This window comes from Grampus griseus (genome assembly GCF_964374135.1).
Source record: "Grampus griseus genome assembly, chromosome: X".
NCBI classification, from domain to species: Eukaryota; Metazoa; Chordata; class Mammalia; order Artiodactyla; family Delphinidae; genus Grampus; species Grampus griseus.
Window position 1 is genome coordinate 101510022 of NC_138999.1, and position 24274 is coordinate 101534295.

At 42.2% G+C, this 24274-nt stretch overlaps 1 protein-coding gene across 1 annotated transcript in view; it reads left to right on the forward strand.

The window, feature by feature from the left end:
- Nucleotides 1-24274, forward strand: part of DOCK11 (dedicator of cytokinesis 11) — a gene marked incomplete at its 5' end in the record, with an annotated part of 190438 nt that overhangs the window by 78864 nt on the left and 87300 nt on the right. The window contains 7 exons of the mRNA XM_082680876.1: nt 254-438; nt 527-592; nt 2916-3008; nt 5028-5151; nt 16086-16207; nt 16821-16907; nt 18271-18360. Coding sequence (XP_082537002.1) covers nt 254-438; nt 527-592; nt 2916-3008; nt 5028-5151; nt 16086-16207; nt 16821-16907; nt 18271-18360 — 767 coding nt within the window. The remainder of the gene's footprint in view (nt 1-253; nt 439-526; nt 593-2915; nt 3009-5027; nt 5152-16085; nt 16208-16820; nt 16908-18270; nt 18361-24274) is intronic.

The following is a 24274-nucleotide window of genomic DNA, read 5'->3' on the forward strand; positions in this document are numbered from 1 at the left end:
TGGCAAATCGCTCTACGTTGAGAATGAAATAGCAATCCACGTCTGGTTTGAAGGGTTTCACTAAAACCAGCATCAGGCTACTTACTCCTACTTGTTCTTCTGGGTCCTTAAAGTGCTTGTATAACTTTTTGTCAATCACTAAGAATTCTATTTGTTAAACTGCTCTTTGAGAACACAAATCGTGTATATTTTTATAAATGCAGGAATGTGTTAATGATTGTTACATCTTTGCCTGTTCTTTTTTCTGCTACAGACTGTATTACGTCTTCATATGTGCCCCTGAAGCCTTTTGAAAAGAATTGTCAAAATATTACTGTGGAAGTTGAAGAGTTTGTTCCAGAAATGACAAAATATTGTTATCCATTTACCGTTTACAAAAACCATCTATATGTATATCCCTTGCAGTTAAAATACGATAGCCAGAAAACATTTGCCAAGGTACACGGTGTAAACTATACATTTTGGGGTGTAAAATGTTATTTATAATTTTGTTTTGTCACTCATTTTGAATGATGAATCATTTTAGGCAAGGAACATCGCGGTCTGTGTGGAATTCCGGGATTCGGATGAAAGTGATGCTAGCGCTGTAAAGGTTTGTTTGTGATATTGTTAAGCATGCATTTTTAGTAGAGATAGAGATTTTGGTTCTCGGTAGTTCTGTATGCTAAGTTTAATGTGTTTAAATGTCGAAGAAAACGTACTAATGCGACAAATGTTATATCGTCTTCTCTGCTCTTACACGTTAACTGTAAGAATGCGTTAAATACTAAGAAATAACAAACTGAGTTAGGAGCATATATAACTTTAAAAATGGGTAAGCTTCATATGCCAGATTTTTGCCTTTGCCCCACTTTGATTTTGCATTGCTCCAATGCCCAGTCACAAGGTCGTTTTCTCGTGACCTGACAGCTTATAACGGTACCATCAGGGGAGTTTAAACTCCTTTCTCCTTGAAACCTGAACGGGCTTCGAGCTGACAGAAGCACAGCATAACTGCTTTGATCTGAGATATGACTTCTAGTCTGTGGCTGGCCAAATGGTACCTCCAAACTTGAATTAGTGATCCACGAAAAGCATCTCAGCATTATCTGCTACCGCAATCCTTAAATACCTGTCACTTCACAGTGCCCTCACATTTTCACTCTTTATAGCCGCTTTTTACTTTTGGCCCTTTAGCCCATAGCCCATTAATCAGAGGCCTGAGAGAGAAGTCAGACCGTCTAGCCATCACAGAGTGTTTATCTGGCTTCCCAACTTCTCTAGCTTGAGCCTAAATCAGACAGATGGATGGCAAATCTTCCACTTAAACCACCTTGGGAAAGAGGCTGGAACAGCCCCAGTTAAGTCATTGAATGGTTAATAGCTATGACCCTTGAAAAGAGAGTTTTTTCACAGAGAAAGCTAGGTTAAATTAAGAATTAGCTGGCTCAAATGAGGTGTATGTTCTCTGATTCTTCCTTCAGTGGAGATGAGAATAACATTTTCTTCGCCCCCATGCGGTATCCTTTTTTTTTTTAAACATCTTTATTGGAGTATAATTGCTTTACAATGGTGTGTTAGTTTCTGCTTTATAACAGAGTGAATCAGCTATACTTATACATATATCCCCATATCTCTTCCCTCTTGCGTCTCCCTCCCTCCCACCCTCCCTATCCCACCCCTCTAGGTGGTCACAAAGCACCGAGCTGATCTCCCTGTGCTATGCGGCTGCTTCCCACTAGCTAGCTATTTTACGTTTGGTAGTGTATGTATGTCCATGCCACTCTCTCACTTTGTCCCAGCTGACCCTTGCCCCTCCCCGTGTCCTCAAGTCCATTCTCCAGTAGGTTTGTGTCTTTATTCCCGTCTTACCCCTAGGTTCTTCATGACATTTTTTTTTCTTAGATTCCATATATATGTGTTAGCATACGGTATTTGTCTTTCTCTTTCTGACTTACTTCACTCTGTATGACAGACTCTAGGTCCATCCACCTCACTACAAATAACTCAATTTCGTTTCTTTTTATGGCTGAGTAATATTCCATTGTATATATGTGCCACATCTTCTTTAGCCATTCATCCGATATCCTTTTTGTATACTTAAAGATTCTTAGGTTACCTCTCCGCAGTGCCTGCAAATTGCCTCCATGACCATATTTAAGGAGAGCTGGCGTTGCACTCACGTGGAGTGTCACTTTCATTTCTTAGCTGGCCCGGAGGCTAGCTCCGAAGTACCCGAGTGAGGCAGTTAGGACCTTGGCACAGTGACTCCATATTTTCATCCTTGAACTTATTAGGCCTATGGAACTGAAAAGCTCACACTAGAAATGAAATCGGATCTTTCCATGGAACCATAGAAAGCCTTCCATTAATTTTATTGGTGTAACAGCAAGCTGGTGACTCTTAAACTGTGGCTCATAAAGTGAGAGAACAGTAAGCTAGTCTGTAGCTTAATGGACATTCAGTTTCTAATTCCTCGAGGCTAGGAAGGGATCTGCTGTTGGTTCTATTTTGTTAACTCCTCGCCTTACCCCACTGCACAGCGAGCATTCAGCAAATGTTGCTGACCGACTGAGGGGGAGCTTCTCATACTAAGAAGTGCAAATAGCACGAGAGAAGTCAGCTTTCCAGCCTGGTTGGAGAGTGTTTCCCTTCCAAATGATGAGAAGTGTTCAGCCTCTTACTGTCAGCTAGGTTGGAATTATATTTCTCAGATGGCCGGAAATTCAGAAGCATTCACGCAGCCAAGTAAGGCGATGTCTGGGGTGGTGTCTGGAGTGACTGTAAATGATTTGGAATTTACAGGTTCATGGTGAGAGCTGGGTGGGCTTGGCCGTGACCCTGGGCTCACAGATGCCTCTAACTGTTTGTGGTTCCCTAGCATCGTGTTTAAAGAGTGACATTGAGGGTGGTGACTCTGTTTCCTTGTTTTGCAGTGTATTTATGGAAAACCTGCGGGGCCTGTTTTTACCACAAACGCTTACGCTGTTGTCTCGCATCACAACCAAAATCCAGAGTTCTATGATGAGGTAAAGCGCGTTATTTGGACGTTTACAAAACCCAGCGGTGGCTCTTCTTTTTCTCTTTGAATCATTTCCAATATTGTGTCTGCACTTTCACTCGCTGAATGTTTTGTCCCATGAAAATAGAAAATGTCACATCAGAACGAGGGGCCACTGCCTGCTTGGTGCCCTTTGGTGACAGTGGAAGATTGGCCCACAAATTGAAGGGGCTCTGGCGTGAGATAACGTAGGAAACAGACACCACACTGGAACGGGGACTCTGGCCCTTACTTTGACAACAACTGGCTCCGTGACCTTGAGCAAGTCACTTCCTCTTTCTGAGTCTCCATTTCCAAAGCTTTAAAATAAGAAATTTAGAAGGGATTTTCTGAAGGCCCTTTTAGCTCTTTCTTCCTGTGGTCCTGCGTGGGAGGGTGCAGCCTCTCTGTAAGTGAAATGCTCCGAGAGACACAGCGGCATGGCTGGGTCCCCAGAATCCCATTGGCTGCACTGAATGCCTCAGTGCAATGTAGACAGAGGGGGCTGGCGCGGTCTCCCGGCCTCCGAGCGCCCTTCCTCAGTCTGCCTTTCTGACCCTGTCCCTACCTCTTTCCTTCTTCCCGCTTCTCTAGCTCTATGTCTCTGTGTCCTTTCCAGTGTCTCTCTTAGTGTCTCTGTCGCAGCCTCTTCTCGTCTATGTGTAGTCGGCTTATCCAAATCCGCAGACTGCTTTTGAGGGCTGCGTGTCTCCATGGAACCCGGATGCGTATCCCAGGCCAGAAGCTCTGCTGTTTCTGCTTCTCAGGTTCCACGTCTCCATCCCTGGCTTGGTCTGAAACCATCCCCCCTGCTGTCCTGATTTCCCCAGGCCCCGCTGCTGTTGTATGGAGGCCTTAAACCGCAGCCCGAGGCTCACTCATTCCTTCTCAGTCCAGTGCCCCTACTTTCTCCGGGGATGGAGAGGAGGGTAGTGGGACTTTGCATTTTCGCCACCCAGGGAGGGAGTATGTCCATATTGATGTGCAGCAGAGCATTAGATACCCAGATGGTCTGGATGCTGTGAATAGGCGTATTCTGTGGTGAAATATACCTACAACAGAAATTAGTTATAACACCAAAACCATGCCTTGTGTGAATGATAATTAGGCCAGATGTCCCATCACCAAGCTGTTTAATACATCCCTCTCTATAACCAATGTCAGTCACTAGAGAAAACTTGTTCATGTAGTAAGTAGTCCACATTATCTTTAGGAAATGGACTCTTCAAGCATTCACTATATATTAACCAGGAAAGTGAGTGTGAGCGTGTGTGTGTGTTTGCGTGTGTTCCTGTGCAAGTCCACGTATGTGTGTTAAATCAATTAAATCTGTAATCTCTCTCCCATACACTTCCCAGGAGGCATTACAAACAGGCCAGTTGGGTTCTGACTGGAAAAGTACTTGCAATGCTTCTTTTAAAGTATTAATTTTTAGTATTAAATTCGTGTGTCAGGACGATACTTTTTATTTATTCAAGAGCAAGGTTGTGTTCTTCTTCTAAAGAAATTTATATAAACTGTAATTTGTGGATCCCATAATACCACAGTGACTTTTTGCATGTTTATTTGTAAAGGCTTAATTTTTTCTTCATGCAGAGGAGGGCAGTGATTTCGAAAAAAGCAGCCTTTCAAATTCAATGCACATTGTAGATGGATTGCATTCACTGACTTACATTGAGTTACAGAGTATCCCTGGGCTGTAAGGATGTGGTTTTGATCCAGTGTTTCAGAAAACCTGCTGCAAAGTTGAATCCAGGAGAATCCACTGGACTCTCCAGCAAAAGTAATAAATCAGCCCTCACAACCCAAGAGAATATTGTTGTCAAACTGTGAAACTGACCAGAAAAGCATTTGGAATATATTTAAATCATATCTATTATTTGACCACTTGGCTTGTGATTTAGAAAAGTATGTCACTGGAAAAGTATGATGAAACAGAGCTAAAGGTCTGACAGTCCAGCTTGACAATGAAAACAAAACGCTATGTGTAATTTTGCTTTCATTTCAGATTAAAATTGAGCTTCCCATTCACCTGCATCAAAAACATCATTTGCTTTTCACTTTTTATCATGTAAGCTGTGAAATTAACACAAAGGGAACAACCAAAAAGCAGGATACAGTTGAAACTCCAGGTACGTGTGCTCTTTAAATGTCTCTCTCTAGAGCTATTTGAAATGGAGTTGTCTTGGCTATATATAACCTCTTTTCATCGAGGTACAGACCACTTCCCCTCACCAAAAAGTACATTTCTGAGTTAAAAGTTCATTGGTGAAAGATGAATTATATGTTCGTTTTATCATTATTTCTACGCAACGTCATGTCCAAATGCTTGCCAGTGTACTTAGGCTACCATAGGCAACGTAAAATAATATTGCCCCTCTCAGAGAGAAACCCATATTATGATGCAGTGTTTTTGTCATTTCTTTCATGTAGAATAGCCCAGCAACCAGAATTTTCCAGTTCTGCTCACTGAGAAGAGGGACATGAGCCCAGAGCCATGGGCGTTTTTGAACCTGAGGGAGATTGGGGTTCTAGTGAGAGGAGGACAGGTTTAAGGAACTTGAATAAGCTTTCGTAGTAAAGCTCCAGTCATGGTCTCATTCAGCAAGGCTTTCGATAGGCCGATGGGAAGCATCCTTGGGAGAACATAGAAGGCCCTAAGAACATGGCCTGTGCCACTCCCACTATATCAGTATCAGCACGCCCTGGGATTCAGATCCAAGCTAGCCTGGACCAATCTTTATTTTATTTATTTAATTAATTATTTTTATTTTTTTTTTTTTTAACATCTTTATTGCAGTATAATTGCTTTACAATGGTGTGTTAGTTTCTGCTTTATAACAAAGTGACTCAGTTATACATATACATACATCCCCATATCTCTTCCCTCTTTTTATGGCTGAGTAATATTCCATTGTATATATGTGCCACATCTTCTTTACCCATTCATCTGTTGATGGACACTTAGGTTGCTTCCATGTTCTGGCTATTGTAAATAGAGCTGCAATGAACATTGTGGTACATGACTCTTTTTGAATTATGGTTTTCTCAGGGTATATGTAATCCCAGTAGTGGGACTGCTGGGTCATATGGTAGTTCTATTTTTAGTTTTTTGAGGAACCTCCATACTGTTCTCCCTAGTGGCTGTATCAATTTACATTCCCACCAACAGTGCAAGAGTGTTCCCTTTTCTCCACACCCTCTCCAGCATTTATTGTTTGCAGGTGTTTTGATGATAGCCATTCTGGCCGGGGTGAGATGATATCTCATTGTAGTTTTGATTTGCATTTCTCTAATGATTAATGATGTTGAGCATTCTTTCATGTGTTTGTTGGCAATCTGTATATCTTCTTTGGAGAAATGTCTATTTAGGTGTTCTGCCCATTTTTGGATTGGGTTGTTTGTTTTTTTTGATATTGAGCTGCATGAGCTGCTTGTAAATTTTGGAGATTAATCCTTTGTCAGTTGCTTCATTTGCAAATAATTTCTCCCATTCTGAGGGTTGTCTTTTGGCCGTGTTTATGGTTTCCTTTGCTGTGCAAAAGCTTTTAAGTTTCATTAGGTCCCATTTGTTTATTTTTGTTTTTACTTCCATTTCTCTAGGAGGTGGGTCAAAAAGGATCTTGCTGTGATTTAGGTCATAGAGTGTTCTGCCTATGGTTTCCTCTTAAGAGTTTGATAGTTTCTGGCCTTACATTTAAGTCTTTAATCCATTTTGAGTTTATTTTAGTGTATGGTGTTAGGGAGTGTTCTAATTTCATTCTTTTACATGTACCTGTCCAGTTTTCCCAGCACCACTTATTGAAGAGGCTGTCTTTTCTCCACAGTACATTCCTGCCTCCTTTATCAAAGATAAGGTGACCATATGTGCGTGGGTTTATCTCTGGGCTTTCTATCCTGTTCCATTGATCTATATTTCTGTTTTTGTGGCAGTACCATACTGTCTTGACTACTGTAGCTTTGTAGTATAGTCTCAAGTCAGGGAGCCTGATTCCTCCAGCTCCGTTTTTCGTTCTCAAGATTGCTTTGGCTAATCGGGGTCTTTTGTGTTTCCATACAAATTGTGAAATTTTTGGTTCTAGTTCTGTGAAAAATGCCAGTGGTAGTTTGATAGGGATTGCATTGAATCTATAGATTGCTTTGGGTAGTAGAGTCATTTTCACAGTGTTGATTCTTCCAATCCAGGAACATGGTATATCTCTCCATCTGTTTGTATCATTTTTAATTTCTTTCATCAGTGTCTTACAGTTTTCTGCATACAGGTCTTTTGTCTCCATAGGTAGGTTTATTCCTAGATACTTTATTCTTTTTGTTGCAGTGGTAAATGGGAGTGTTTTCTTAATTTCTCTTTCAGATTTTTCATCATTAGTGTATAGGAATGCCAGAGAGTTCTGTGCATTAATTTTGTATCCTGCTACTTTACCAAATTCATTGATTAGCTCTAGTAGTTTTCTGGTGGCATGTTTAGGATTCTCTGTGTATAGTACCATGTCATCTGCAAACAGTGACAGCTTTACTTCTTCTTTTCCGATTTGGATTCCTTTTATTTCTTTTTCTTCTCTGATTGCTGTGGCTAAAACTTCCAGAACTATGTTGAATAATAGTGGTGAGAGTGGACAACCTTGTCTTGTTCCTGATCTTATAGGCAATGGTTTCAGTTTTTCACCATTGAGAACAATGTTGGCTGTGGGTTTGTGATATATGGCCTTTATTATGTCGAGGTAGGTTCCCTCTCTGCCTGCTTTCTGGAGGGTTTTTATCATAAATGGGTGTTGAATTTTGTCGAAAGCTTTTTCTGCATCTATTGAGATGATCATATGGTTTTTCTTCTTCAGTTTGTTAATATGGTGTATCACATTGATTGATTTGCGTATATTGAAGAATCCTTCCATCCCTGGGATAAACCCCACTTGATCATGGTGTATGATCCTTTTAATGTGCTGTTGGATTCTGTTTGCTAGTATTTTGTTGAGGATTTTTGCATCTTTGTTCATCAGTGATATTGGCCTGTGGTTTTCTTTGTTTGTGACATCTTTGTCTGGTTTTGGTATCAGGGTGATGGTGGCCTCGTAGAATGAGTTTGGGAGTGTTCCTCCCTCTGCTCTATTTTGGAAGAGTTTGAGAAGGATGGGTGTTAGCTCTTCTCTAAATGTTTGATAGATGTCGCCTGTGAAGCCATCTGATCCTGGGCTTTCGTTTGCTGGAAGATTTTTAATCACAGTTTCAGTTTTAGTGCTTGTGATTGGTTTGTTCATATTTTCTGTTTCTTCCTGGTTCAGTCTTGGAAGGTTGTGCATTTCTAAGAATTCGTCCATTTCTTCCAGGTTGTCCATTTTATTGGCATATAGTTGCTTCAGTAATCTCTCATGATCCTGTGTATTTCTGCAGTGTCAGTTGTTACTTCTCCATTTTCATTTCTAATTCTATTGATTTGAGTCTTCTTCCTTTTTTTCCTGATGAGTCTGGCTGGTGGTTTATCAATTTTGTTTATCTTCTCAAAGAACCAGCTTTTATTTTTATTGATCTTTGCTATCGTTTCCTTCATTTCTTTTTCATTTATTTCGGATCTGATCTTTATGATTTCTTTCCTTCTGCTAACTTTGGGATTCTTTTGTTCTTCTTTCTCTAATTGCTTTAGGTGTAAGGTTAGGTTGTTTATATGAGATGTTTCTTGTTTCTTGATGTAGGATTCTATTGCTCTAAACTTCCCTCTTAGAACTGCTTTTGCTGCATCCCATAGGTTTTGGGTTGTCGTGTTTTCATTGTCATTTGTTTCTAGGTATTTTTTGATTTCCTCTTTGATTTCTTCAGTGATCTCTTGGTAATTAAGTAGTGTATGGTTTAGCCTCCATGTGTTTGTATTTTTTACAGATTTTTTCCTGATATCTAGTCTCATAGCGTTGTGGTCAGAAAAGATGCTTGATACGATTTCAGTTTTCTTAAATTTACCAAGGCTTGATTTGTGACCCAAGATATGATCTATCCTGGAGAATGTTCCGTGAGCACTTGAGAAGAATGTATATTCTGTTGTTTTTGGATGGAATGTCCTATAAATACCAGTTAAGTCCATCTTGTTTAATGTATCATTTAAAGCTTGTGTTTCCTTATTTATTTTCATTTTGGATGATCTGTCCATTGGTGAAAGTGGGGTGTTAAAGTCCCCTACTATGGTTGTGTTACTGTCGATTTCCCCTTTTATGGCTGTTGGTATTTGCCTCGTGTATCGAGGTGCTCCTATGTTGAGTGCATAAATATCTACAATTGTTATATCTTCTTTTTGGATCGATCCCTTGATCATTATGTAGTGTCCTTCTTTGCCTTTTTAATATTCTTTGTTTTAAAGTCTATTTTGTGTGATATGAGAATCTCCAGCTTTCTTTTGATTTCCATTTGCGTGGAATATCTTTTTCCATCCCCTCACTTTCAGTCTGTATGTGTCCCTAGGTCTGAAGTGGGTCTCTTGTAGACAGCATATATATGGGTCTTGTTTTTGTATCCATTCAGCCAGTCTGTGTCTTTTGGTGGGAGCATTTAGTCCATTTACATTTAAGGTAATTATCGATATGTATGTTCCTATCACCATTTTCTTAATTGTTTTGGGTTTGTTATTGTAGGTCTTTTCCTTCTCTTGTGTTTCCTGCCTAGAGAAGTTCCTTCTCATTTGTTGTAGAGCTGGTTGGTGGTGCTGAATTCTCTTAGCTTTTGTTTGTCTGTAAAGGTTTTAATTTCTCTGTCAAATCTGAATGAGATCCTTGCTGGGTAGAGTAATCTTGGTTGTAGGTTTTTCTCCTTCATCACTTTAAATATGTCCTGCCACTCCCTTCTGGCTTGTAGAGTTTCTGTTGAAAGATCAGCTGTTAACCTTATGGGGATTCCCTTGTGTGTTATTTGTTGTTTTTCCCTTGCTGCTTTTAATATTTTTCTCTGTATTTAATTTTTGATAGTTTGATTAATATGTGTCTTGGTGTGTTTCTCCTTGGATTTATCCTGTATGGGACTCTCTGTGCTTCCTGGACTTGAGTAACTATTTGCTTTCCCATATTAGGGAAGTTTTCAACTGTAATCTCTTCAAATATTTTCTCCATCCCTTTCATTTTCTGTTCTTCTTCTGGGACCCCTATAATTCGAATGTTGGTGCGTTTAATGTTGTCCCAATGGTTTCTGAGACTGTCCTCAATTCTTTTCATTTTTTTTCTTTATTCTGCTCTGCAGTAATTATTTCCACTATTTTATCTTCCAGGTCACTTCTCCATTCTTCTGCCTCAGTTATTCTGTTATTGATCCCTTCCAGAGAATTTTTAATTTCATTTATTGTGTTGTTCATCACTGTTTGTTTGCTCTTTACTTCTTCTAGGTCCTTGTTTAAAGTTTCTTGTATTTTGTCCCTTCTGTCTCCAAGATTTTGGGTCATCTTTACTATCATTATTCTGAATTCTTTTTCAGGTAGACTGCCTATTTCCTCTTCATTTGTTAGGTCTGGTGGGTTTTTACCTTGCTCCTTCATCTGCTGTGTGCTTCTCTGTCTTCTCATTTTGCTTAACTTACTGTGTTTGGGGTCTCCTTTTTGCAGGCTGCAGGTTCATAGTTCCCGTTGTTTTTGGTGTCTGTCCCCAGTGGCTAAGGTTGGTTCAGTGGGTTGTGTGGGCTTCCTGGTGGAGGGGACTAGTGCCTGTGTTCTGGTGGATGAGGCTGGATCTTGTCTTTTCGTGGGCAGGTCCACGTCTAGTGGTGTGTTTTGGGGTGTCTGTGGCCTTATTATAATTTTAGGCAGCCTCTGTGCTAATGGATGGGGTTGTGTTCCTGTCTTTCTAGTTGTTTGGCATAGGGTGTCCAGCACTGTAGCTTGCTGGTCATTGAGTGGAGCTGGGTGCTGGTGTTGAGATGGAGATCTCTGGGAGATTTTCGCTGTTTGATTTTTTTTTTAACATCTTTATTGGGGTATAATTGCTTTACAATGGTGTGTTAGTTTTCGCCGTTTGATATTATGTGGAGCTGGGAGGTCTCTTGTGGACCAATGTCCTGAACTTGGCTCTCCCACCTCAGAGGCACAGACCTGACACCTGGCTGGAGCACCAAGAGCCTGTCATCCACACAGCTCAGAGTAAAAGGCAGAAAAAAAAGAAAGCAAGCAAGCAGAAGATAAAATAAAAGTTTTAAAATAAAAAATAATTATTAAAAAAATTTTAAAAAGTAATAAAAAAAAAGAAAGAAGAGAGTTACCAAGCCAAAAAACAAATCCACCAATGATAGCAAGCGATAAAAACTATACTAAAAAAAACAAAAAAAAGAGACAGAACCCTAGGACAAATGGTAAGAGCAAAGCTATACAGACAAAATCACACACAGAATCATACACATACACAGTCACGAAAAGAGAAAAAATATATATATCATTGCTCCCAAAGCCCGCCTCCTCAATTTGGGATGATTCCTTGTCTATTCAGGTATTCCACAGATGCAGGGTGCATCAAGTGATTGTGGAGCTTTAATCCGCTGCTCCTGAGACTCCTGGGAGAGATTTCCCTTTGTCTTCTTTGTTCGCACAGCTGCCGGGGGTTCAGCTTTGGATTTGGCCCCGCCTCTGCGTGTAGGTCGCCTGAGGCGTCTGTTCCCGCCCAGACAGGACGGGGTTAAAGGAGCCGCTGATTCGGGGGCTCTGGTTCACTGAGGCCGGGGGGAGGGAGGGGCACAGAGTGCGAGGGGTGGGGGTGGAGGGGGGAGCCTGCGGCGGCAGAGGCCGGCGTGACGTTGCACCAGCCTCAGGCGCGCCGTGCGTTCTGCCGGGGAAGTTGTCCCTGGATCCCGGGACCCTGGCAGTGGCGGGCTGCAGAAGCTCCCGGGAGGGGAGGTGGGGAGAGTGACCTGTTCTTGCACACGGGCTTCGTGGTGGCTGCAGTAGCAGCCTTAGCATCTCATGCCCGGCTCTGGGGTCCGCGCTGAGAGCTGCGGCTCGCCCCTGTCTCTGGAGCTACTTTAAGCGGCACTCTCAATCTCCTCTCCTCACGCAGCAGGAAACAAAGAGGCAAGAAAATGTCTCTTGCCTCTTCGGCAGCTCCAGACCTTTTCCCGGACTCCCTCCCGGCCACCCGTGGCGCACTACCGCCCCTCAGGCTGTGTTCACTCCGCCAACCCCAGTCCTCTCCCGGCGCGCTCCGCCGGAAGCCCGAACCTCAGCTCCCAGCCCCCGCCCACGCGGGCACGTGAGCAGACAAGCCTCTCGGGCTGGTGAGTGCAGGTCTCCACCGACCTCTGTGCGGGAATCTCTCCGCTTTTCCCTCCGCACCCCTGTTGCTGCGCTCTCCTCCGCGGCTCCCAAGCTCCCCACCTCCACCACCTGCAGTCTCCGCCAGCGAAGGAGCTTCCTAGTGTGTGGAAACCTTTCCTCCTTCACAGCTCCCTCCCCCTGTTGCAGGTCCCGTCCCTATTCTTTTGTCTTTGTTTTTTCTTTTGCCCTACCCAGGTACATGGCGAGTTTCTTGCCTTTTGGGAGGTTTGAGGTCTTCTGCCAGCGTTCAGTAGGTTTTCTGTAGGTGTTGTTGCACATGTAGATGTATTATGTATTTGTGGGGAGGAAGGTGATCTCCACGTCTTACTCTTCCGCCATCTTGAAGCTCCTATTATTTATTTTTGGCTGCATTGGGTCTTCGTTGCCTGCAGGCTTCGTCTAGTTGTGGCGAGTGGGGGCTACTCTGTTGCGGTGCACGGGCTTCTCACTGCGGTGGCTTCTCTTGTTGCGTAGCACGGGCTCTAGAGCCCAGGCTCAGTAGCTGTGGCACACGGGCTTAGTTGCTCCGCGGCATGTGGGATCTTCCCGGACCAGGGAGCGAACCCATGTCCCCTGCACTGGCAGGCGGATTCTTAACCATTGCACCACCAGGGAAGTCCCTGGACCAATCTTAAATTTGTTCGTTTGTTCATTCACTCAGCAAATATGTCTGCGTATGTATTATGTACAAGATATTATAGGAGGTACTATGGAGAATACAGTGGAGAACCAAGCATAGATCTCATCTTCAGTGAGCACATGATCTAGTAGGGGAAATGAGACCTATGTAGACATTTATAACACAAGACAGAAAGTAGTAGTTACCTAGAAAATGGCGCTGTGTGATGTCAGAGAAGAGCGAGTTATTACTTCAGCTGGTGGAGAGCCAAGTGGCTGGGAATTAGGTAAGGGTTCCAGGAGGACATGGTGTTTGGGTGAGGCCTTAAAGGGCAGGGTAGAGTTTGATAATGCAGTGATGGTAGGAAGGTAGAGGATTCCAGGATGAAGGAACAGCTGGTACAGAGGCAGAGTATTGAGGGGTCTGGACAGGGAACCACAAGTAATTCAATAGGATCAAAGCACAGGGTACTGGGGAGGGAATCATAGGACGCCAGGTTGGAAAGGAAGCATCAGATGGTGGAAAGCCCTGAATGCCAAGTTGTGGGTTTGATTTTATTCTGTTACCAATAAGGAAATACTGGAGGGTTGTAAACACCAGTAAGAGCTGTTTTGCAGGAAATCTAATCAGGCAGCAATATAATGGGTGAGGTGAGTTGGAGCAGGAAGAAGGAAGGAAGGAGGAAACACCAGTTAGGGGGCTATTTCTGAAGTCCAGGAGAGAAAGGGGGCCGCACTATGGCTGTAACGTGGGGGGGTGGGGTGGAGGAAAAGAGAATTGCAGAGGAATATACTGAACCTGGCAAGTGATTGGCCACTAGAGAGGTAATTCAAAGTTAGCACTAAAGTTTCGAAACTGGAAAGAAGGTATTGCCAGGTAGCAGAATTGTGGGTAGGGATGGTAGGTTTTGACTGATGTTGAGTTTGAGGTGCTAGTGAGACATCTGAGTGATGCCCGGCCCACAGCAGGACTGAATATTAGGAAGTTCCCTTTGTGGATAGGGTGGTCCTCTTCTAGATCCCCATAGAAATTGCAGTTCATTCAGGGTAGGGACCTTGCAGTTTGAGAAGAAATCTGGCAGAATGATAAGAACCTATAACAGTGCACCTCCTGAGCAACAAATGACTATTTCCTTATCCAAATCCTAGACAGATTGGGCAAGTTGCTTAGTGGAGTGTGAGATGGTGGTTCTATGTGCCACTCATCACTTTTTTAAAAAGTATATTAAAAAATTATTTGAAGTATAGTTGATTTACAATGTTTCAGGTGTACAGCAAAGTGATTCAGTATATACACCTATATATATATATATATATATTCTTTTTCAGATTCTTTTCCATTATAGGTTATTACAAGATATTGAATATAGTTAGCTCCCTGTGCTATACAGTAGGTCCTAGTTGTTTATTTTATGTAGAGTAGTGTGTATCTTTTAATCCCAAACTCCTAATTTATCCCTCCCTCCCCACCACTCATCACTTTTAACTGTCCATCCTTTAAGTGGCTTCACATCTTTGAGCCAGATGGCTTGTGCTTGACATTGTACCTTGATAGCTTCCAAGTGTGCTAGATGAGTTTTGACTGCAAGACACCCTTGGCCACGCCCTGATTGATTCACAGTGCAAAATGTTGCCTAAGCAATTCCACAGAGACAGAAAGGAGATCAGTGGTTGGCCGGGACTGGAAGAAGGGAAAGTAGGGTGTGACTTCTAAGGGGTTATGGAGTTCCTTTTTGGGGTGATGAAAAAGTTCTGGAATTAGATAGTGGCAATAGATGCACAGCTCTGTGAATATACTAAGAACCATTGAATTATATACTTTAAATATTCAGTAGATGAATTGTATGGCATCTTTATTATATCTCAGTAAGAATTTCTATAAGGAAAAAAAAATGTTGCCTAAGAAGAAGAACTATATTTTCCTTTTCCTACTTTCTGGACTGGAAACCTTTTGTCATGTGTCTAATTTTCAGTTTAACTACTTTGACAGAGTCCTTTTGCATGGTTTTTCTGCTCATGTTACTTTCCTCTGCTTTTTCTAAAAGAAGATCTCTGGGTAGAGCATTTCTGAAGTTGTACTAGTCAGATGCCCTTCAGGCATGTTTCAGCATCTGAGAAAGCCTTTCAGTCTGCTTAGAGAAAGCAACATATTAATCTCTTTAAGAATTAAAGCATTTGCCAAATTAAACACGCGAATGAAAACATTCTAACCAGATTTGTGTTGACTTCTGTGCTCACAGTGTAAACACACGCACGCGTGCACACACACACACACACACACGCACGCACTCACGCAAAGTATTTCAAAACATCAGAAAGCAATGGCTTTCAAAAGTACTCTCCAGCCAACACCCTCTCTCATATGCCAGAGCTCAGTCCAGAGCAAGCTTTTTTATAGCTGAGTTATATAAACACTTGAAGCCCAGAGTAATCTCTATAATGGAAATACTGACATCGCTTGACTTGAGCAACACAGATGGCTCTGGCTTTTTTAGCTACAACATGATGAGTTTTCTAATAGGAAGCCAAGAGGCTCTTTGGGGTAGAACTGTTAAGAAATGTAGAGACTGGGAGGAAAATCTCTCAGTGGATTGCAGTTGTAAGCACTGTGCCCTGGCTGCATTCTCCTACTACCGCTCTTCCTTCTGTAATCAGGAAAACTGCCCAGATAGATACTGCCTTGTATAAGTATGGAACGTAACGTTGACTTGTGACCTTAATTTTCTGCAGTCCCTTGCTTGCCCTAGGGTTGCTGGAAGCAACAATGGTGATTGTTGTCTCAGATATGAGACTCTGTAAGGATGGACGAGAGACATCTGAATCGTTTAAAACATAAGTCTACCAAAAATTCTCCCCCACTGTGCCAAGATGATGAAATTGATGCACTTTAAAAGTTTTCAAGTGTTTTGGTATATTAGCTCACTTTGGTCTCTCAATCACTCTGATAGAAGAGCTGTGTGTTGTTGTTTCCATCATTATAGTCAAGGAGGTAGCATGAATAACCTGTTAGTGGTCAGGCTAGGATTAGGAAGCGATACAAACTCATTGTTCCTTCCCCAGTACTCGGATGCCCAACACCTGGACTCCCACATACAGACCTGCCCTGCTCCCCAGTGAGCAGACATTGGTGTAGCTAAGTGCATTTGCGATTTCGTTTCTCATGGTTGTTTATTGTCTTGGCAGTTGGCTTTGCCTGGGTACCTTTGCTGAAGGATGGTAGAATCATCACGTTTGAGCAGCAGCTGCCAGTTTCTGCTAATCTTCCCCCAGGTTACTTGAACCTGAATGATGCCGAATCAAGAAGGGTAGGAAAATATCTGTATTTGTTGAAGTAATCATGATGAAGTGTTTTTCCCCCTCTTTTTAAAAAACTGTATTGAAGTACAGTTGATTTACAGCATCGTGTTAATTTCTGCTGTCCAGCAAAGTGATTCAGTTATACGTATATGATGAAATGTTTAAAAAGTAGAATACCGTTGGCATAGTCGATAGTTTGGTCTGGTTGATGGCTACTCAGAGTGTGGTTTGAGGGCCGGTGCTGGTCCACGACGAAGATAAGTATAGAAAATGAGTGTTGAGAAGCTTGTATAATAGGTTGACAAAGTAACCTCACGTCTGTTGATTCTGATAACGATTTTTAAAATGGGACTTCGATTTTGTGCGTCATGAAAAGAATTCATTTATTTAGTAATTTTTATTGTCATTTGGAAAAGTATCAGCCTGCAAAGGATTGGAAATTCAAAATGGTTTAGGATACATTTATTCTAAAGGCATGTTATTTTCTCTAATAATTCCCTATGTGCAAAACGATCACATTTGTTTCTGAAAGAAAATGTTGAAATGCATAAAGGCGTTATATGTTGCTCATCTATCCATTGCTATGGTACAGAAACTCATGTGTGTATTTTCTCTTCACAGCAGTCTAATGTGGATATTAAGTGGGTCGATGGTGCAAAGCCTTTGTTGAAGATTAAAAGTCACTTGGAGTCTACCATTTATACTCAAGTAAGTTGCATCACCTGAATTTTGTCAGTTTTAATACTTGACTATATTTCTGGATTAAAATAGACTATATTCGATTCTACAGCCTTAGAGAAGTTGTGGCCTGAAAGACTTTCTCATTAGTAGTAACATCATTCTTAATAATAGCTCAAAGTTAAAAATTCTTCTCAAATTACCAAATCCTTTTACCTATTAATGCCCCTTTTCTGTTTCAGGATTCTATCCAGTATAGCGTGTTACATTTAGTTGTCATATCTCCTTAGGCTCTTCTTGGCGGTGACAAGTTCCGAGACTTTCATTGTTTTTGGTCACCTTGTCAGTTTTCAGGACTACTGGTATTTTGTAGGATGCCCCTCTGTTGGGATTTGTCTGACATTTCTCTCATGGTTAGACTAGAGTTGAACACAGAAATTTGCAGTCAGTGGATCATGGCTGGCTACTACAGTTTGCTCTTAGCCTCGGCATCCATGAAATTAGGATCAAGTATCTGTGAGATGCCTCAAGCACAGTTTGAAAAATCACGGATGGAGAAGGTGAAGTCCACGCTCTTTGGTGTGGCCTACAAGGTCCCTCTCAATTCCCCCTGCCCACTTCATCATTTTAGAGGAAAAGAAACCGAGGCTCGCTCGGGTTAGATGATTTACCCGAGGTCACACAGGTAATAATTAGAGGAAGCAGGTCAAAATCCGAATTTCATGATTCTGGTTCCTGATACAGTCCATGCCGTCCACAAATTCAATATCTGTAGATTCCATATGGGACAGCTGGACGCTGACCGGTGCAGGGCCAGGGTACATTGGGCACTGAATGCCTGGGACTTGTTCTGGTGACTCCCTGCTGCTACGTTTTCTTCACCTGTCAATTCAGACCTCTCTTCCTGCTCGTTTCATTAAAATATAGAAGCAGCCCAACTTCGGAGGCTACACGAGCCAAAAAAGAGATTAAACAAATGTGTGACTACTTGGGCATAAATGGTGACCTACCCGGTGTGCTTAGGTACATGCTGAATGTGCCTGGTTTTGCGGCTTTGTGTGATGGCCGAGAGGACTGTGGGACTCATTTAGGAACATGCATGTTGGTAGCTGCAGGTGCTGAGTCTGGCCATTAGAAGACCCAGGGAAACAGGTTTCCAAGGTTCCGGGGTGGTGGGGTGTGGTGCGGGGGCGGAGCCTGTGCTTTGCAGGTGGGAGGGAGGGAGACGCAAGAGGGAGGAGATATGGGGATGTATGTATACGTACAGCTGATTCACTTTGTTGTACAGCAGAAACTAACACACCATTGTAGAGCAATTATACTCCAATAAAGATGTTAAAAAATAAAAAGAAATGAATCAAATTTCACATGGCTGTGTCCATCTCTTTTTCAGGATCTACATGTGCACAAATTCTTCCATCATTGCCAGCTGATTCAGTCAGGCTCAAAAGAAGTTCCAGGGGAGCTCATTAAATATTTAAAGGTAAATGAACAGTAGCTTTCTGTGAAAGGTTTGTTTTTCATGTCATTCGGTTGCCACATTTTTTGACGTGGGGGAAAAAAAATCAAACGAACCCTTTAAAAATACCTTTGGCCGTGTATCCTCAAGAGAACACTTTCTATTATGTGCTTTTCCATCAAGGGGCTGTTTAGAAGCAGACCGCAGAATTGCTACATTAGGAAGAAAATGTTTTAGCCAGAATTCGTTGACGTATTTTTGAAAATCTCATGAAAATGTTTATTTCAGTTCCATAAATTGATTTTTCCGGGCCTTTTCTCATCTTGCCGATGGCCAGGTAAAGGTGGAGAAAGCTTGGGGGAAAGGGCCAGGAGAAATGGAGTCACTTTTGCTTGGAATGAAATGTGAAATGATTCCTGTGTTCATCGGTGAAAGATTATCAGAAGGGTCAGCTAAAAAAAGACAACCTAGTTTCTGCATGTTGCATAGGAGGGAGTCATAAGTAACGCCATATTTTATCAAATGTATTGAGAATCCAAGACTCCATTTATTCCCTAATGGGGTGGGACAGGGCACACGTCATGGAACCCAGCTAACAGTGACTTTTCTTTTCAGTAGATCAGCCATGGCCAGTCTGAGGCATTTTTATTTTAAATGAAGCCTCTACAGGATTTCCCTTTAGGCATATGTTAATAGTGAATGATATTCTCAGGAAATGAAAAGGTTCATTTCTTTCAGAGAGGTACTATGACATGAGGTAATACACATATGGGTTCTGGAATCACAAACTGAATTTGTGTCCCAGGTCTGTCACTTATTAGCTCTGTGATTGACCTTGACCAACTTACTTAACTTCTCCAAGCCTTTGTTTCTACTTCTCTCACATAAAGATAAAAACCTACTTGTAGTCATGAGAGAAATGCAAATCAAAACTACAATGAGGTATCACCTCACACCAGTCAGAATGGCCATCATCAAAAACTCTACAAACAATAAATGCTGGAGAGGATGTGGAGAAAAGGGAACCCTCTTGCACTGTTGGTGGGAATGTGAATTGATACAGCCACTATGGAGAACAGTATGGAGGTTCCTCAAACAACTAAAAATAGAACTACCATACAACCCAGCAGTCCCACTACTGGGCATATGCCCTGAGAAAACCATAATTCAAAAAGAGTCATGGACCACAATGTTCATTGCAGCTCTATTTACAATAGCCAGGACGTGGAAGCAACCTAAGTGTCCATCGACAGATGAATGGATAAAGAAGATGTGGCACATATATACAGTGGAATATTACTCAGCCATAAAAGAAACGAAATTGTGTTATTTGTAGTGAGGTGGATGGACCTAGAGACTGTCATACAGAGTGAAATAAGTCAGAAAGAGAAAAACAAATACCGTATGCTAAGACATATTTATGGAATCTAAAAAAAAGAAAAAGAAAAAATGGTCATGAAGAACCTAGGGGCAAGACGGGAATAAAGACGCAGACCTACTAGAGAATGGACCTGAGGACACGGGGAGGGGGAAGGGTAAGCTGGGACGAAGTGAGAGAGTGGCATGGACATATATACACTACCCAATGTAAAATAGCTAGCTAGTGGGAAGCAGCCGCATAGCAAAGGTAGATCAGCTCGGTGCTTTGTGACCACCTAGAGGGGTGGGATAGGGAGGGTGGGAGGGAGACGCAAGAGGGAGGAGATATGGGGATAGATGTATATGTATAGCTGATTCCCTTTGTTATACAGCAGAAACTTAACACACCATTGTAAAGCAATTATGCTCCAATAAAGATGTTAAAAAACAAAACAGAACTACCCACTTGTAGGGTGGTTACAGGCCGCAGTGAGATAAGGCATCTGCTCTATAGTATTCATTCATTCCACACTTTTTTCTTGAGTGCATCCTACGGGCCAGGCTTCATTCTAAACATTGGGAGGATAAATGAAAAAAACAAACAATATCCCTGTTTTCAAGGAGCTTACTTTGTTGTGGAGACAGATGGACAATAAACACATAAATGCATACGCGCGCGCGCACACACACATACACACACACACACACACACAGTGGTCCCTCTGTATCCTCGGGGGATTGGTTCCAGGACCCTCCATAGATACCAAAGTCCAAAGATGCTCAAGTCCCTTGCAGTCAGCTCTCCGTATCCACAGATGCGGAACGTGTGGATACGGAGGGCCGACTGTGTATGTCATGTCAGGTGGTAATAAGTGCTATAAAGAAAACCAAAACATAGTGCAGGAGAGTAGGAGTGATAAGGAGTCCCTCTTTTAGATAAAGTGTCAGAGAAGAGCTCTCCAGTAAAGTGATGTTTGACAGAGACCTAAAGGAAAGGAGGGTGCCAGCTATGTGGAATTCTGGGGGAGAGCTGGGAATAGCAAGGGCAGAGGCCCTGAGGAGCTTGCTTGGTGTGCTCAAGGAACAGCCGGAGTTCCAGTGTGTCTGGCACACAGAATGATAGGCCCTCACATTGGAAAGGTGGCTGGGTTGCTGGTCAGGTCAGGCCTCCTAATATGATGTGACTTTGGTTTTAAAGTACCATTCTGCCTACCATACCGAAAATATATTGTTGGAAGGGTAGAGTCAGGGAGGTAGCCGATACATGGTGGCTACGATTCTTAATTATCATTAAGAAGTATAGTAGTCATCTAACTTCAAATCCTTTTCTTGGGGAATGTCTCGAACTCCCGCTCTACGTATGAGTGCATTGTCTGTTGAGATCATTGGCTTTTTCTTCCAGTGGGGAAGCTTTGTAAAAGTTTTAACAGAATTGAACAGAACACTATTTTCCTATACTGGTATTCTTAGAATGGAGGAAAAAGAAAGTACTCATATTTGCGTTTTTAAGGGTGTGGAATTTCTGATATTTATGTGACCTATGCTTGCCCTCTAGTGGCAGTGAATGAAATGCCATGTGATTATAGAAAGAGCTCCTGTATGGAGTGTTAGCGCTGAAAGGGATCTTTAGCGATTTTGTTTTACAGATGAGAAAACTGAGGCCCGAGGAGAGTGATTTGCCTGTGGTCATTCTGATTACTAGCAGAGCTGAGCCAAGCCTGTCTCTTGATGTGTCTCTTGACTCCTAGTCCTGTTTTCTTTCTATCAAACCTTGCTACCTGTTGTCCTTGTAAATGACAGTGTTTCATCACTTCATTTAACCATCTACATGTTGAGGCCTTATTATGTGTTCAGTATTTTCCTAGATGCTGTGGTGCTTGCAGAGAAGAATAACTTAGGCTCATTGTCTGTAGGGATCTTACAACCAGTCAGAGAGACAGGATCCACTTAAGTCAAATGACAATATAAGTCAGTAGTACAAGTGATAGTCCAAAGCAATATGTAGTTAAATGTCAAATGCGTGATACAGGGTATAAATGTTAAGAGTTCACAAAACCAAGGAACCACTGAGACTAGAGGGTTCCCATCTTTATCCCTTTGGTTCCTTATTTTATTCATTTATTCAGTCATCTCTCAAATATTTATTGAGCACCTACCATGGGTCACATATTGTACTGAATGCTGGGACTGTAATGGGAACGAGTTAGACAACATACCTCCTCTAGTTGGGGTAGAGAGATTATAAATAAGTAAGTCACATTACATAGGGATGAGTGCTGTGAAGAAAATAGAACAGGTTAATGGGCTCTAGCATGACCAGGAGTGCAGTCAAGATGGACTTGTCAGGGAAGGCCTGTCTAGGAGATGACACCATTTCAAGCTGAAAAGAAGCTGATGGGAGGAAGACAGCCATAGGTGATAAAGCTGTGTAAAAGGATGACAGAATATTGCAGCAGGTGTAAACACTTTGCAGTGGGATGTGTGGAAAGAAGAAAAGCAAAGACAACGTAGCTAGAGCACATTGAGCAGCAAAGCAGGAGGATGGCCTCAGATGAGTGGGGAGTGATAGGCAGGGTACATGTAGGACGGGGAGCCCTTCACAACTTTTTGTTCGTCGTGGTTGGTTTTGTTTGTAACAGAGGGAAATGACATTGTGGAATTTGCCTTTCCAAAAGAACCCTCTGGCTGCTGTGTGGAGAATAAATTCCAGAGGAACAGTACTGGTGCAGGGAGATGACTTCTGCATGGAAGGTCCGTCTTTCTTTTCTACTTGATGTGATCCTACTTAACGATCCTTGAACCTTCCTCCTTTCTGAAGCCTCATATGACATTCCCTCCTCACTGGCCGACTCGGCTGCTTCTTCCTCTGTACGCCTTGTATATACCACTGTTTTACTGTTTAGTGTTTGTATCGCAGTGATTTAGTTCCATGTGTTTTCCCCACACAGTCTGTGAACTTCTTGATGGTAGGAACCATGTTTTTTTGATGTGCTTGGCAATTGAAAGTTCATTCAGTATGCCTTTGTTGAATGAGTGAATGAATGGCTTCACTGAACTGGGGGTTTGAACTTGACTGGGAAGGGTGGTGAGGATTTGGCTACAAAGTGTGAACAAAGGTAGCAGTGCATTGATATATTCAAGGAGCAGTCGAGACACCAGTGTGGCCTCGTGAAGAATGATGAGTGTTAAGGTTAAGAGTGTAAGCTGGGTCTTAAGTAACTTAGACTTAATACCTGGGTCAGAGTTTCTCAAACTTGGCACTATTGACATTTGGGGCAGGATAAGTCTTTGTTGTAAAGGGCTGTCCTGTTCACTGGAGGGTGTTTAGAAGCATCTCTGGCCTATCCACTAGATGTCAGTAGCGCACACACACACACACACACACACACACACACACACACACACACACACACACACACACACACACACACACACACACACACACACACACACACACACACACACACACACACACACACACACACACCCCGCCAATTGTGACAGCTCAAAACGTCTCTGGACGTTGGGGTTGGGTTGTGGCACATGGTCTCTGGTTGAGAACCACTGCCCTAGGTCATGGAGAAGCATCAAAAGATTCTTGTTGGTGGCACAAGGTGGCCTGATGTAACCCCTATTTGAGGAGGATTAAGTTTTGGAAATGAGAGACATATTGGGAGTGAGGAGAAAGTGTACATAGACCTACTAGAAAATTATTAGACTATTTTGGTTATAGGTTAGAGTTCTGAAAAAGGGCGATGGCTGTAAGGATAGAAGAGAGAGGGCAAAAGGAAGGGAAAACCTGAAGGATAGACCATGGGTTCCCTGAGCTCAGTTTCTTGCCTTATTGCATCCGATTGAAGAGAGGCTGCCCGGAAATCTCAGAGGTCACTGTTGAGATGATTCAAATATAGATGAGAAAAGCCTGAAAAGGGATGCTGAGAGTAAGAATGGCAACATAGAGCAAGAGTAAGGGAAGTTTAAAAAAAAAAAAAACACTAAAAAAGAGTAAGGGAAGCTATGAAAGGTAAATGCTGAGTTCCTTAGTACAGAGACTTGTTTTACCTGTGTCTATATTTCCCAGGGCACTAAATATTGAATTGGTGTAGAAGGTGCTCAGTGAGGTTTTTTTGGTTGGCCAGTTGACTAAATGATTGAGTGAATGAATGAGTGAATAAATGAATGCAGAGAGAAGGGAAGTAAGAAGGAAGACATTTTACATATTTAGCTGCTTGTATCATTTCTATGTATACACGGACATATTTCTTCTTTTTGATGTCAAGATACTAATCAGTAGAGATGAGTGTTAGCACTTTGAAGAAATGTATTGTGAGATGTTAGAAGGCAGAACTGCCTCAGCTTGTGGATGGTGCTAGTGTAAAGCCAATTATATATAGAAACACACTTTATTGAATCCCACGTAACTTCTCGCCACAAAGTAATGGCCCACTTGCCCCTGTAAAACACACGAACTTGGGGGCTGGTAGGCCCGTCTCCATTACCTCCAAACATGCCTGCTCCTCGCCCTGATTGAGTGTTGGTTTACCAAGAGTCTGTTGTCTTTATTCCAAAACCTGTTGAT